General features: G+C 56.3%; 8 protein-coding genes across 8 annotated transcripts; 5 read left to right on the forward strand and 3 right to left on the reverse strand.

Annotated features, from left to right (window-relative positions):
* Positions 1–216: 216 nt before the first annotated feature.
* On the forward strand, positions 217–820 carry BDY17DRAFT_289592 (uncharacterized protein). Its single transcript, XM_033732369.1, has one exon. It carries the CDS (start codon positions 255–257, stop codon positions 714–716), a length of 462 nt encoding a protein of 153 aa, XP_033594307.1. The 5' UTR covers positions 217–254; the 3' UTR covers positions 717–820.
* BDY17DRAFT_289593 (uncharacterized protein) lies at positions 821–1,836 on the forward strand. The gene has a single exon (XM_033732370.1). It carries the CDS (start codon positions 826–828, stop codon positions 1,561–1,563), a length of 738 nt encoding a protein of 245 aa, XP_033594308.1. The 5' UTR covers positions 821–825; the 3' UTR covers positions 1,564–1,836.
* A 140-nt stretch (positions 1,837–1,976) lies between these two features.
* Positions 1,977–2,977, forward strand: BDY17DRAFT_289595 (mannose phospho-dolichol synthase). Its single transcript, XM_033732371.1, has 2 exons — positions 1,977–2,169; positions 2,219–2,977. Exons 1-2 carry the CDS (start codon positions 2,069–2,071, stop codon positions 2,853–2,855), a joined length of 738 nt encoding a protein of 245 aa, XP_033594309.1. The 5' UTR covers positions 1,977–2,068; the 3' UTR covers positions 2,856–2,977.
* BDY17DRAFT_289596 (uncharacterized protein) lies at positions 2,978–3,991 on the reverse strand. Its single transcript, XM_033732372.1, has one exon. It carries the CDS (start codon positions 3,913–3,915, stop codon positions 2,998–3,000), a length of 918 nt encoding a protein of 305 aa, XP_033594310.1. The 5' UTR covers positions 3,916–3,991; the 3' UTR covers positions 2,978–2,997.
* Positions 3,992–5,227: 1,236 nt separating this feature from the next.
* BDY17DRAFT_17297 (uncharacterized protein) lies at positions 5,228–6,477 on the forward strand. The gene is made up of 2 exons (XM_033729830.1): positions 5,228–5,429; positions 5,484–6,477. The coding sequence occupies exon 2, from the start codon at positions 5,495–5,497 to the stop codon at positions 6,383–6,385; it is 891 nt and encodes a 296-aa protein (XP_033594311.1). The 5' UTR covers positions 5,228–5,429; positions 5,484–5,494; the 3' UTR covers positions 6,386–6,477.
* Positions 6,478–6,665: 188 nt separating this feature from the next.
* Positions 6,666–9,442, reverse strand: BDY17DRAFT_243814 (vacuolar protein sorting-associated protein 35; the record flags this gene model as incomplete). The annotated part of the gene is made up of 3 exons (XM_033730471.1): positions 6,666–6,983; positions 7,039–9,229; positions 9,294–9,442. 3 exons carry the CDS (start codon positions 9,440–9,442, stop codon positions 6,666–6,668), a joined length of 2,658 nt encoding a protein of 885 aa, XP_033594312.1.
* A 306-nt stretch (positions 9,443–9,748) lies between these two features.
* BDY17DRAFT_320261 (uncharacterized protein) lies at positions 9,749–11,632 on the forward strand (the record flags this gene model as incomplete). The annotated part of the gene is made up of 1 exon (XM_033736418.1): positions 9,749–11,632. One exon carries the CDS (start codon positions 9,749–9,751, stop codon positions 11,630–11,632), a length of 1,884 nt encoding a protein of 627 aa, XP_033594313.1.
* A 44-nt stretch (positions 11,633–11,676) lies between these two features.
* Positions 11,677–13,113, reverse strand: BDY17DRAFT_314641 (uncharacterized protein; the record flags this gene model as incomplete). The annotated part of the gene is made up of 2 exons (XM_033735836.1): positions 11,677–12,830; positions 12,888–13,113. 2 exons carry the CDS (start codon positions 13,111–13,113, stop codon positions 11,677–11,679), a joined length of 1,380 nt encoding a protein of 459 aa, XP_033594314.1.
* Positions 13,114–13,127: the final 14 nt, after the last annotated feature.

Here is a 13,127-nt window from a genome sequence, read left to right on the forward strand (position 1 = left end):
CGGAATAATACTTGTTCTTGTGTCATCAGCAGGGAACATGTTCACGTAGGGTGGGGCTTTGGTAGGGCACAGCCTTGTTTGCGGGCTGAGATTAGCGTGCACTTTCCATCCCGACCGCGTATTTGCGAAACCTCGCGTCATTCCACCCCCCGCCTCGCCCCCGCCATTTGTTTACTTCCAGCCTCGTCCCAAGACTTCGCCAACAAAAATTCGTCCAGCAATCATTCCTATCGCCAGCCACCGCGGTAAACAACATGGCTTACACAAAAGCACGCACGGCCTTCGCTGGCCGTTGGACACTTTTTCACACATCAACATCAACATTGACATCTTCACGAAATCATCCTCTGCCATCACCGCTACGACTCAGCACATCACAGAACAGCCTGATCGCAACGGACCACAATCCCTCCATCCTGCATACACATACACCACCCCACCCTCACAATGCGCGTTCCCCGATCCCTCGCGCTGATCGCAACCTCCTCCTCCCTCCTCTCCACCACCCACGCCCTCCCCCGCCCACAGCAAAGCACGACCTACTCCGTCGTCAATGTCGCCGGCACCTCCACGGCCGCACAACCCACCACAACCATCTACCTCACCACAACGCGCGCCACCACCTCGCAGGAGACAGAAACAACCACCACCTCCATCATCCAGCAGACGACTGCGACGGCCACGGTAGCCGCGGCGCCGAGCACAGTGACGGTTGAAGCGGCGCCGCCACCGACAACGACGATGATGACGAGTTCGAGCTCGAGCTCGAGTATGGCGTGGGGACCTGGGCCGGTGTCGATTTCGACGGCCTCGGCGGAGACGGAGATGCCGCCGCCGCCGCCTTTTGGTCCTGGACGGCCGCAGAGTCGCACGCGGGATCCGTTTACGTTTGGCCCGCCCCCGCCGTTTACGCCGCCTGCGCCTACTTCTGCTTCGACTGCTGATGCGGTATCGACTTCGTTGGCGAGCTCTTCGTCGAGTTCTACTTCTACTTCTACATCCACTTCCGCTTCGAGCTCAACTTCGACCACTGTTTGGTGGACGCCTTCCCAGACGGTCTGGTGGACACCCTCTCCCACGGTCTGGTGGACTCCGTCCTCGTCCGCTACTTCCAGCTCCTCGTTGGTCAGCGCCGTCTCATCATCCTCCTCGAGCTCGTCGACCTCGACCTCCACGTCGTCGACATCAACATCCAGCTCGTCGAAGGTGCATCCCGTTCAAACTTTGACAGCATCTGCGACAACCTCCCACAAACAGCGAACGAAGCCTTCAAAGACAACGCTCGAGACACTCGCCTCCTCGTCTTCCTCCTCCAGCACAACTAGCAGCTCAAGCAGCCAGTCCGCACCAGTATCATCCTCCTCCTTCACCGTCGACGCAGCCTCGACAATCACCTCCGCCTCAGTCGCGCCCACTTCCGCCTCGGAGACGGCCATCTACTCCTCCTCCTCATGGGTCTACGAGAGCGCTTCATCCGCCATCCCGAGCTCCTCGACTGCCAACGCAGCCAGCGCGTCCAGCAAGTCCGCGCAACCTACTCGTGGATCTCACTCGCATCAATGAACGTCGGATGAAGAGAAGATGAAATTTACGATTCTAACGTGTATTGATTTACTACGGCTTTTTGGACGATTTACTCTGGGATAGAAGAGCGATATGATTACTACTGATATATTACGAGCGTTCGGGCGAGGTGTTACAGGGCCAGCCCGGCTTATGGATGATTTATGGGATAGATTGCGGATCTTGGACATTACTCTGCGGAGTGGAATAGAACGTACAGGTCTAGATAATGAATAATGTTAGAGAGAATGAATATTCTCGTCTTGATTCACATCAAACTCAGATCTTTCCATTGCAAGAACTCACCTTGTGTGCACACACGCTTTGGGGGGTGAGGTTGATGCCTCAGGCCACCACAAATCGCGGCCTCCTTTCAACTTCATCCCATTGACTTCGTGTCACTTTGCGCTTCCCCTACGCGTAACACCACCAACTACCGTCACTCCTTTCACCACTCCACATCACCCATTCCGCCCACTAGGCCGAAAGCCTTCTCACGCCCACAATGGCAAAGAACAACAAGTACTCCGTCCTCCTTCCCACCTACAACGAGCGCCGCAACCTCCCCATCATCGTCTGGCTCCTCCAACGCATGTTCACCGAGAAGTAAGGCCCCCCACCCTCCACAACCCCCATCACCCCTAACACAATCCAGCAAGCTCGACTGGGAAATCCTCATCATCGACGACGGCTCCCCCGACGGCACGCAAACAATCGCCAAACAGCTCATCAAAGCCTACGGCGCGAACCGCATCAAACTGCACACCCGCAGCGGCAAGCTCGGCCTCGGCACGGCCTACGTGCACGGCCTGCAGTTCGCCACGGGCAACTTCGTCATCATCATGGACGCCGACTTTTCGCACCACCCGAAATTCATCCCTTTGATGATCGCCAAGCAGGCGGAGCGAGGAGGAGGAGCGGGGGGTTACGATATTGTGACGGGGACGCGGTACGCGGGGGATGGAGGCGTGTATGGGTGGGATTTGAAGAGGAAGCTGGTGTCACGTGGGGCGAATCTGTTTGCTGATACGGTGTTGCAGCCGGGGGTGTCGGATTTGACGGGCTCGTTTCGGTTGTATAAGAAGGCGGTGCTGGATGATGTTATTCACAGCACGGAGAGCAAGGGGTACAGCTTTCAGATGGAGATGATGGTGCGTGCCAAGGCGAAGGGATACAGCGTCGCGGAGGTGCCCATCAGCTTTGTTGATCGGGTTTATGGCGACAGCAAGCTTGGAGGCGACGAGATAGTAAACTACGCGAAGGGGGTGTTGGGACTCTGGTTGAAGGTGTGATGTGTTTCGGGGGCATGGAAAGCGTTGGCGTTGGAGGAGAGTTAAGCCATGCATTTTCGCGAGGATATTGACATTTGCAAAGCTTTGGTAGATGGAACAATGGCATTCGCAAGCACTCTTCATCTGAGCGCTCCTCGTCATCTCACGCACCCATCACCCGCCTTTGCAGAAATTCCGCGAATCCCGCATCGACACTGGCGGAGAAGCGGACAAAATTGAACATGGCCCTGCTATTGTCCGCCGGAGGACAGTGCTCCACCACAGGAACGACGGTCAATTCCTCCAACGTCTTAGCAAGCTCCACCAAATCCCGAAGCCACTCCATCCCGTCGCCGCTCAGCAGGGCCTCGAAATCATCCGCAGAGTAAGTCAGCACCCCATCCCAACCGGTGCCACTGGCCCCTCCTGGTTTCCCGGCCACCACACCCAGTTCCAGACGCTTAATACGCAAGCCGGCGCTCGGTAAAGTGAGAAATCGCATGGTGTTGCCCCATTCGATTCGATCGTATTCCTTGTCGTACGCCAATCCGCGCTTCACAAAGCGCACGCTTCGAATGCAGCTGCGTGCTAGCGGTGTCAAGTCCTCCAGAAAGGGCCGCATAGCTTCAACATGGACATCGAAATCAAACGTATAAGCACCGTACAGCACGCCCACCGCTTCCGAATGAACGAGCCTATTCACCCGCATAATCCCCACATGCGCCAGCAGAAAATCGTTATTGAGACAATAGTACGTCGTCATAGCGCACTTCGCGCGAAAGCGATCCTTCTCATCATAGCTCGTGCGCAAATGTCGCTCGCCGCCCGGCTTCCCGGTATAGCGCGCCGAGTAGCTTTCGCCCTTGACGGTGCGGATGAGCAGGTGCGGGTTGACGAGGTCAGGATGGGCGACTATGCGGTCGCTGAAGCGGCGGCCGCTGACGTAGTCGAAGGAGTCGCGGTCCGAGTGCTGCATTTTGTGCAGGGCGGGTTGGAGGTCGGTGGGGGTTTGGGGGAGGAGGAGGTAGTGGTAGATTTGGAGGCGGATCTCCGTGGGGAGGCGGAGGAAGCCGGGGTCCATTTTGGTTGTAGTGTGGCCTGGTGAGGCGGGAGTGTGATGAGGAAGATGAGAAGAGGGTGTAGGACCTTGATGTATGGAAAGCGATGCGGCCCAAAGGCATGACGTTCTGTCTGGTCCATTACGCGCGTGACTAAGCACGCGTTTCCCCATGGGGATCCATGGCGCTCTGGCCGACAACCAATCGGCGCTGCTTCCTCCTCCATCCTTCTCGCTTCCTCAAGGACCCCTCATTGACTGCGCGTCGGCGTCGCATTCAGCTTTCAAAGAAACGCGTATCTCGAATTACCCTTCGATCAGACACTGCACTCCCAAATAGATCGCAACTACAATTCCAGCTCTTGCGCACAGAGTGCCATGTCGCAACGATGCGCCAACGATGATGTGCTGGGAGGCCTCGGTCCTGAATATGCGGCCGGGAAGCAGAAACTCGAGGTGCATCAGACAGCCCTCAAGGGAGTCGACGACGTCCTCAAATAGTGCTCGGACGCGATGCAAAACAGTCTATTGAACATGATCGTGGCGCTGCGGCAGGCGGACGATCAGGACTTCACCGAGGCGAAAATCGCATCGACGCTCGACTCTCTAATGGAACGGCTGAAGGATGTACTTGCTGGATATCGCACGTTGGGCGAGGCGAAAGCGAAGTGTCAGGCGGCCATGGGGTTGGAGAGGGAGGTGATGGACAAGGCAAAGTTCGTTGACTATATGGAAAGACGGGCGGCAGAGCGAGCGGAGTACAGGGCGGCGCACCCTGAGCTTCAACCGACGCGCCCTGCGCCTCAGCGGAAGAGGAAACGCAGAGCTGCCGATGTCGACGCGGAGGAGTAGAGATCGCCTTGCCACCTTTGGGGAAACTACATTCCTTCGTTGCAGAAGTTCGCCGAATAGCTGCAATCGAGCGATAATGTCGGCATGGATTGATATGCTCAGCGATCTCTCTGGGTTAGTGGGCAGAAGTTGAGATTCTTCGGTGGAGTGCTCGTATTCCAGGAGCTTTGGTGTACTATAGTGTTATGCCCACTCGAGGCTGGAGCCTTGCTCACACATGCTAAGGTACCCTTACTTTGCCACACATCAAGCAGGATGCAGCATTCCTCCCAATACGACTGCACAACCCCGCAGTGTAGAGAGTGGAAATACATCTCCTAAACACCGGCAATAATAAGTTCTGATTGTTTGGAGGAACGAAGGTGCCAGTGAGGTTGGTAGGAGTCTTTAAGGTTGGGTGTGTCTTGACTACTGTTAGCGCACCATCAACTCCACTCTGCAATATTTCTAAGCCGGCCCGCCTGCGACCATATACATCCGACAACCTCGCCTCACGTATACATGATCTCACAATAGGCGCATCCATGGCCGTCAAAGATGACGACGAGGCCACGGACGCGGCGAGTCAAAAGCGACCACGGTGAGTTGCATGCATCAGAAATTGCTCAATTTTTCGAGCTGACCAGGAGCCCGCAGAATACTCGACCTTTTCGAACAGGCAAAGAAGGATGGGCGACCGTTGCATAGTAGGATACAGCCTCGACCATTCCACGTTAATGTCCCCACTGACCGTCCAAAAGTCTGCGCGCCCATGGTCCGCTACAGCAAACTCCCCTTCCGCCTCCTCATCCGCTCCTACGACGTCGACGTGACCTACACCCCCATGATGCTCGCGCACGAATTCAACCGCTCCGCCATCGCCCGGGATAGCGATTTTACCACCTGCGAGCTAGAGCGCACCGCCGTCCCTCCTCAACAACCGCGCATTCTGATCGCGCAATTCGCCGCTTCTGATCCCGTTGAATTCGCCCGTGCAGCGCAGCTCATAGCCTCTTGGGTCGACGGCGTGGATCTCAACTGCGGATGTCCGCAGTCCTGGGCCATCAAGGAGGGGATCGGGTGTTCCCTTATGGAGGATCCGGAATCTGTGGCGGCGATGGTGAGGGCTGCAAAGCACGTACTAAGTCCCATGGGCCGAAGCGTGAGTGTGAAGATTCGCATTCACAAGGACCTGCAGCGCACTTTGCAGTGGGTGAAAGTCGTAGAAGCCGCTGGGGTGGATTACATTACTGTCCATGGACGCACGCGCTCGCAGCGGAGTAGCACGCCACCTGACTACGATGCGATTCGGCAGATCAAAGCCGCAGCCACAGTTCCCGTAGTCGCGAACGGGGATGCATACGCTCGGCATCATGTGAAGAAGATCGCCACCTTAACGGGAGTCGACGGCGTCATGGCCGCAAGAGGCATTCTGGAAAACCCGGCGCTGTTCGCTGGCTACGAGACGACTCCGCCGGAATGCGTGCGTGCGTTTTTGAGGCTCGCGGTGCGGTATCCTATCCCGTATGCTTTGGTCCTGCATCATATGGCGGATATGACGAACCGAATGCCTGACATGACGAAACGGGAGCGCAAGCGGTTGATGGAGTGTCAGGATCTTGTCGATCTGATTGATTTTGTCCAGGAGAAATGGCCGCGATGACATCGGAGGAGCACCTTGGTCATACTCGGATCATCAACCAGGCTGGCGGCTAGCCGTCTTCAGCAAGCACTGGGCACGCAAGTGAGACTACGCAACACGAAGGAGCTGCCACGCTAGTGGAGAACTCTGAAGTGAAAGCTGGAACATTCCTCAGGGTCATGAACGAATACCGACGTCAATGCGATGGCTACAGACAAGACTACCAGGAGTGTGCGAGACCACATACAGCCCTCAGCCCCCAAACACCTCGCCTTGATCTTGCCTAATCAACCAGACACAATCAAACAGCCTGCTTCGGCCTCGTCTCCACCCCAGGATACTCACGACCGCGAATATAATCCAACGTGCGCTCAAAATGCTTCCGCGGCCCCTCCAGCCCACTCGCATTCTCCGCCGTGCTCAGGTTCGAGTGGATCAGCTCAATCAGGCCGTTGAGGTACTTGATCGTCACCGCCTCATTCTCCTGGTCGAAGTAGTAGACGTAGCGGTTGAGGATTTCGACAAACAGCTCGACGGAGACGGCCGTATCCATGCAGGCGTCGGCGACGCGGAGGGCGCGCTGCAGGCATTCGAGGACGCGCTTGCCGTCGCGGTAGAGCTGGGGGTGGGTTAGTAGATTGAGGTGGTAAGGGGTGGGGGGTCAGGCAACGTACTTCTTTGTCGCCTTCTTGTCTTTCTGTCCTTTCCACTGCCCACCATAGATGGCTGGCGTAGCACACGGCGCGACATTGATCCGGCTTCTTCAGCAGCTTGCTCCCATGTAGCGCGGCCTTGGTAATCAGCGTGTCGTAGTTCTCTTTGCCGAAGCGACTGGAGCAGCCCGACAAGGCACCTGCGATGATACAAATGGCTTGGTATTGCGATCGCGAGTCCGAGATGGATTCCTCGTAGATGGTAAAGGCCTGCGCGAAGTATTCATACGCCACATCCTCGTTCTCACACTGACTGGCGACTTGGCCGCAGGAGATGAAGAGTCGCAGGCACAAATCGGGGACGCCGGGGGCAGAAACGCGCGTGTAGAGGGAGGAGATCATGGTGTGCATGAACTTGTACAGCGCCGAGGATTGCACAGCGTAGTCGTCGTTGGACAGGTGCTCTCTTCGTTTGAAGGAGCGGGCGAGCTTCAGAGATTGCGTGAGGAGTGCCGGGGTTGTGTGTTTCGTTCTATCATTGCCTTCTGCGAATGCGGTCCGAGTCTTCTGCAGCAATTGGAACTGAGTCATGTTGTCTTGGCCTTTGATAAGGTGCACTATCCGCGCAAGCCAGCCTTGTTCTTCGGTGCTGTCCTCCGCTTCGATGGCTGGGCTTCGTCTTACCGGACCGCCAGAAACGCTAGCTGGTGCTTGCAAACCCTCTTTTATCAGAACGGACAGAATTGAGAGGACTGCTTCGAGCTGCTCGACGGTGGTGATTTTGGTTTCGTGGCGTAGGAGACTCCGTGCAACATCGCCGGCGACTGCTCGTCGAGTTGGGTAAGACTGTGCGTGAAAGAGAGGGACAAAATTCGGGAGAGCCAGCGCCGTGAACAGAGAGAAGTATGCATTGACGGGAGCCAGCAGCAAGGTGAGAAGGTTGGTTTGTGTTGCTTGCGAGTGAAAGTCGGCGGAGTTGGTGAATCGCGACACCTCCTTGGTGCCGTATTGGAAGACCTGGTCAACGTAGTCAAGTCGCTCCGGGTAGATGTTAAGAGCCAGGTTGACGAGAGATACGAGCAAGGCGGTGATGTCTTGCACAGGGAGTCTCTGCACGCTGATGACTTGCATGACCTGTTTGTAGAAGATTTCGAACAGCTTCACGTGCTCCGGGACGCCACTCTTCTTTGCGGATTCTCCATTCGTGTGGGGCTCAGAGTCTTGGGAGGTTGAAGCATCTGCTGTAGCTCCAGAAACCGCGGCGCCTTCTGCATGGTCGGAAGCTTCACCCTCGGCAGAAAATTCGCCATTTCCTGCGGGTGCAACTGGGGCTTCTTGCTGATCCTTGGACAGCTTAAGCTTTTCCATCAATGAAGAGACGGACTCCTTCTCGACCTTCTGCCGCTCCTCCGGTGACTTCATTTCCGACTCTCTCTGGGCGTAAGCTGATAGCCTGTCCATGAGTGCAATGACTATAGCTTTGATGTTGACTTGCGGATTGAGCCGTGCGGTTGCGGCGAGTAGCTGATCCAGCGTATGCAAGTGGTACTCGTCAGGAAAAACCTGAGTAATGACCTCAAGGAGGTACTCCTGGGCCAGAACGTCTCTGCATTGCACAACCTGCTCCAGGAGAGGTTGCAAGATGACACTCTGATATGTCTCGAGATCCACCAGCTGGCTCAACCGGACAAGATTACTTCCAACGAGCAGTTGTAGCTCTTGGCGCTCCTTTGTGCGCTGTTCGCGCTCTCTCGAATGACCTTGATGTTGCAGCCGCACCCACAGCTTATTCATTTCGACAAAGTTGGTCAGGATGAAGCTGATGCTGTCTTGTAGGTTGCCTTCCGGCCCGTCTCCGGTGCCCCCGGGAAGGTAGTCGCGCGCTTGTCCGCTCAAGTAGTATCGCAGGAACAAGCCTCGCACGGGATGTTGTACCCCTCTGCTCATCTCCATCATATCCTTCATAATCTCTTTGACGGGCGCATCTTCAATGCCCATGTATACGGTGCCCACGGTGATCATCAGGTAGAGTCGGGGCACGATGTTTCCGGCATATTGTACGAGTTCGTAGAGATCGGCGAGGTGGTTGGTGGGATGAGAATCGCGGAGGGAGACGGACAGGTGGCGCAGGGCATCGAAGACGGACATGTAGAGCTCGTAGTACTGCTTTGGGCCCAGACTGCTCGTTCGTAGCTCTGAGACGAGAGTGGAGCTGTCAGGCAGCAGTCAGCCTACGGATCACGATGGGATGTTATACGGAGTGTGGAGAGACATACCTGCACTTGAGCGCATCCATCAGCTTGCCCGGCGACTCGAGACACTTGCGCATCATGGCCGTCTGCTGGCGGACGACGGACAAGGCATCTTCCAACAATCGCGCCTGGTCTTCGCCCGCCGGCGGCGGCGGCGGTGACGTTGATGCCATTGTGCGGACTGTCGATGGTATAGATGGACGTATCAGGCTCACAGATAGCTCACCGCATTATCCTCCTCTTGTGCGCTCCAGCATGCGAGTCTTCCAATCCGTCGAAGGTGGTCGTCGTTTCGAGTGATGAAGTGGTGAAGTACGCAAGCCGCAAGCCAAATCGGAAAGTCAAAGCCACATTGCTGCCTGAGGCACCAGCAATGACTGACGACACTTCTTGTTTCCTTCCACGCCTCGCACTTCTTTCAAACCCATGCTGTAATCGGATCAATAAACCTCAGTACCGGATCTGGACACGAGCTCACAATGGCGGAGTCGAACCAGCTTGGAGATCGCTTGATGCAGCATCTCCAGTCTGTGCAGGCATCACCGTCGACACCTCTGGACACTCGATTGCTGGAGGAAGCCGACCTTATCCTACCCAAGACTCTCCAAGGAAATGAACGCCTCGTACTCATCCAGACACTCGCAGGGCTGCTGCCTGAACTGCAACAAGATCCAACACCCGCGGTCAACATACTCCTCCACCTTCTCGATGACCTCTCATACTCCGACATTCTGAACTTCGGCAGTCTACCATACACCGAAGGCCTTGCTGTCGGAGAGCACATGGTCAGCTTCAACCGCCTCATCATCTCAATACTGGAGAAGGCCACACGGAAACCCACCGACGCTGCTCATGTCGCAAGCATGCTCGATACAATGCTGGCGCTGGTCAGATTATGGTTATGTACGCCCGACACCGGCATCGCCAGTCAAGCATCCACCCTCCTGCTCGACCTCCTCAAAGTCGACCAAGAAATCCAGACACATCCTGACGCCCATCTACCTGCTGGTGGACAAGGCTTAGTATGGAAACGGATATTCGGCGATCGAAACATCTACGCCACCCTGTTTGAAGCTTGCTCTCACACCGGTCCTTCTACTTTGAAGCTGAGTAAGAATCAAAGGACACTTGCTCAGGCTCGGTTGATGGAGTGGCTACCTGCAGTCGGTGCCATGGATTGGAGTGCAATCTCTCGAAGCCATCATCCCGATGTCGAAGCCGCATACGGCGTTCAGGAGGGCTTGCTTGAATTCGCCGTGCTACGAATGGTCGACTACGAAGATGACGTTCTGATGAATCGATGTCTCATCGATTTCTACTCCGAGCTTCTGCGCACTACTCGGCCACCGGTCGCCGATGCGTCGATCGCCCAGGAGTCTCCCGCGCTACTCTATCTGATCACACACGATGTGCATACTCGCACCGCTGCCATCTACTTGCAGCTCCCGGGGGTCCGAGTGGATCCTGTAGAAGCCATGTTCCTGTATGGGCCGGCGGCAAACTACATCGCAACCTACGCATCATACTTTCCCGACCACTATCTGGCAAGTCGAATGGCAAGACAAGTCAATGAACGTCTGATGAGGGTGTTCGATCTGTCCCCTGCGAAATGGGCGCACGCCGAGTCGCCAAAACACGACTTACATCTTGCTGCCAGCCTGCCCCGGAAGATTCTCTTGCCGACTCGCGAAGGGACTGTAGCGTGGGACCAGAGTCCGCTCTCTCTCCTCCCTTCCAGAGCATCCAACGACGATGTCCTCAATACGCTGGCGACGATCTTTCATGGACCGGAGCGTCAGATCGTCTCTTTCCCTCCCAGCTCGCCACTCACCACCGCAAACGAAGTGGACCAGAAGGAGGCCGCGTCTGCAAGAGCCCTGTACTTCCACTACCTCGCCAACAATCCACAATTCTGGCGGAACATTGCGATTCATGCGGACACCGTGGCGTTGAAAGATCTGGCCCTCGCCGCTATTCGCTGTCTGACCGCCGTGATCACGGCAAACTGGGCCACAAAGACAGATGTTGCTCTTCCCACCACAATCGCCACGTCAGACAGCGGAGCACTCGCAATCCTCACCCCGCCATCGCTAGAGTACAGTCTGCCCTATCTGCTGAAGCCGCCACAGACATTCTCGAACCTCGTGGGCGGCCGAGGAGATGCAGAGAGCGCGGCATACAAGATTGCCAGCGCGAAGTTTGATGCGCTCAGGACGATGCATGCCCGAGTCGCGACATTAGTTAAACAACGGCCAGGAGAGGGGTTTGAGGACATTTTGACTACACTGACGAAACGCCTGAATGATGGACCGTTGAGTAGGGAGGGCGAGGTTGGCGGGCGAATTGGAACGCTGGAGCTTTGAAGAGCCATAGATGCGGGCGGCCTGCCGTCTACAAGAAAAGCAACTTACGCCTTGAACATGCCCCTACTATGCACCAACCTCCCCTTTACCCACACCGCTGCTGTATTTCTATCATCGCCCGTGTACACCCATTTCGCAATCTTGACACCCCACTCCTCACCACCGAAAATCTCCACCGGCCCCACACCCTGATCGAGCTCATCACTCTTCTCACTCACCTCAGACAGAGTCACCATCTGCGCATCCCAATCCATCCCAACCTCAAACCCGCCTATCCGGTCCGCAAGACCCACGACCTGAGCCCCACCACGAGTCGCAAGATACAGCGCCTCTTCGACGCTGAGTTTCGCCTGACTGCCTTCAGTCATGGCAACGTGACGGCTGACAAAGAGTGCTTCGCGGGCTTGGGCGAGGATGCTGGGGGTGTAGCCGCCGCTGACATCTGTGCCTAGGCCGACGGTCAGGCCGTTGTCGAGGAGTTGGCGCACTTTCGCCGTGCCGGATGAAAGCGCGGTGTTGCTCGCGGGACAGTGGCTGACTTTGGAATCCCGGGTGCGGATTAGATGTTGCTCTTCTTCGCTTAGGTAGATGCAATGGGCTAGGATGGTTTTCGGGGTCAGCAGGCCAAAGGAGTCGTAGACATCGGTGTAGCTTTTGCTTTCCGGGAAGAGCTCTTGCACGAGAGCGCACTCGGGCTTGTTCTCCGCGATGTGAGTCTGGATGGGCACGCCGGTTCGCTGGTGCAAATGGCCCAAAGCGGTCAAGGACTCCGGGGTGCATGACGGCGCGAACCTGGGGGTGATGATGGGGGTGATGAGGTCGAAGTGCGGGTCGATTTGCTTCACGTGGTCGATGCAAGCTTGCGAGTCGCGAATGGCGGTTTCCGTGCTCTCGTCTTGGTAGTGCTCTGGGCTCATTCGATCCATGCACACGCGTCCGACGAACGCGCGCTGTCCTCGAGACTGGCAGATGTCGGCTAGCAGGTTCGTCGCGGGGACGTGGATGGTGGCGTAGTAGCATGCGGTCGTGGTGCCGTGGGAGAGGGTTCTCGCGACGACTCGGTTGTACACTCGAGCGGCCTTGTCGAGATGCTTGAAGGAAGACTCCAGTGGGAAAGTGTAGGTGTTCAACCAGTCCAGCAGCGTTGAACTCCCAAAGACTCCGGCATTTGGATACTGCGAAGCATGGATATGCGTGTCTATCCTCCTTTATTAGTACCGGAACACCCAGCGCGACTCAGGCGGCGTAAACAAACCTATGAAACCCGGGAAGAAAAAGCCGTGATCCTGTATCCTGACGATTCTCGCCTCCTCCCACCCTTGCCCTTGCGGCACCTGTCTTTCTTGCCGATCGCGAAGGATGAATGCGATTTTGCCGTCCTCGCTCACGCCTATCGTGCCATTGGGACAGACATCCAACTCCGTTAGGGTCGCACAATGCACGAACGGGCCGATGTAGATGGTTTTGTGCAATGCAGCCATGCCAACTAGATGCC

This window comes from Neohortaea acidophila, assembly GCF_010093505.1.
Source record: "Neohortaea acidophila strain CBS 113389 unplaced genomic scaffold BDY17scaffold_1, whole genome shotgun sequence".
Classification (NCBI taxonomy): Eukaryota; Fungi; Ascomycota; class Dothideomycetes; order Mycosphaerellales; family Teratosphaeriaceae; genus Neohortaea; species Neohortaea acidophila.

Excerpts from the sequence above, each read along its gene's own strand:
- BDY17DRAFT_17297 (XM_033729830.1), top strand. The coding sequence starts at position 5,495 with ATGGTCCGCTACAGCAAACTCCCCTTCCGCCTCCTCATCCGCTCCTAC.
- BDY17DRAFT_289592 (XM_033732369.1), top strand. The coding sequence starts at position 255 with ATGGCTTACACAAAAGCACGCACGGCCTTCGCTGGCCGTTGGACACTT.
- BDY17DRAFT_289596 (XM_033732372.1), bottom strand. The coding sequence starts at position 3,915 with ATGGACCCCGGCTTCCTCCGCCTCCCCACGGAGATCCGCCTCCAAATC.
- BDY17DRAFT_289595 (XM_033732371.1), top strand. The coding sequence starts at position 2,069 with ATGGCAAAGAACAACAAGTACTCCGTCCTCCTTCCCACCTACAACGAG. Across the intron at positions 2,170-2,218 it reads CAACGCATGTTCACCGAGAA|CAAGCTCGACTGGGAAATCC; the intron begins GTAAGGCCCCCC and ends AACACAATCCAG.
- BDY17DRAFT_289593 (XM_033732370.1), top strand. The coding sequence starts at position 826 with ATGCCGCCGCCGCCGCCTTTTGGTCCTGGACGGCCGCAGAGTCGCACG.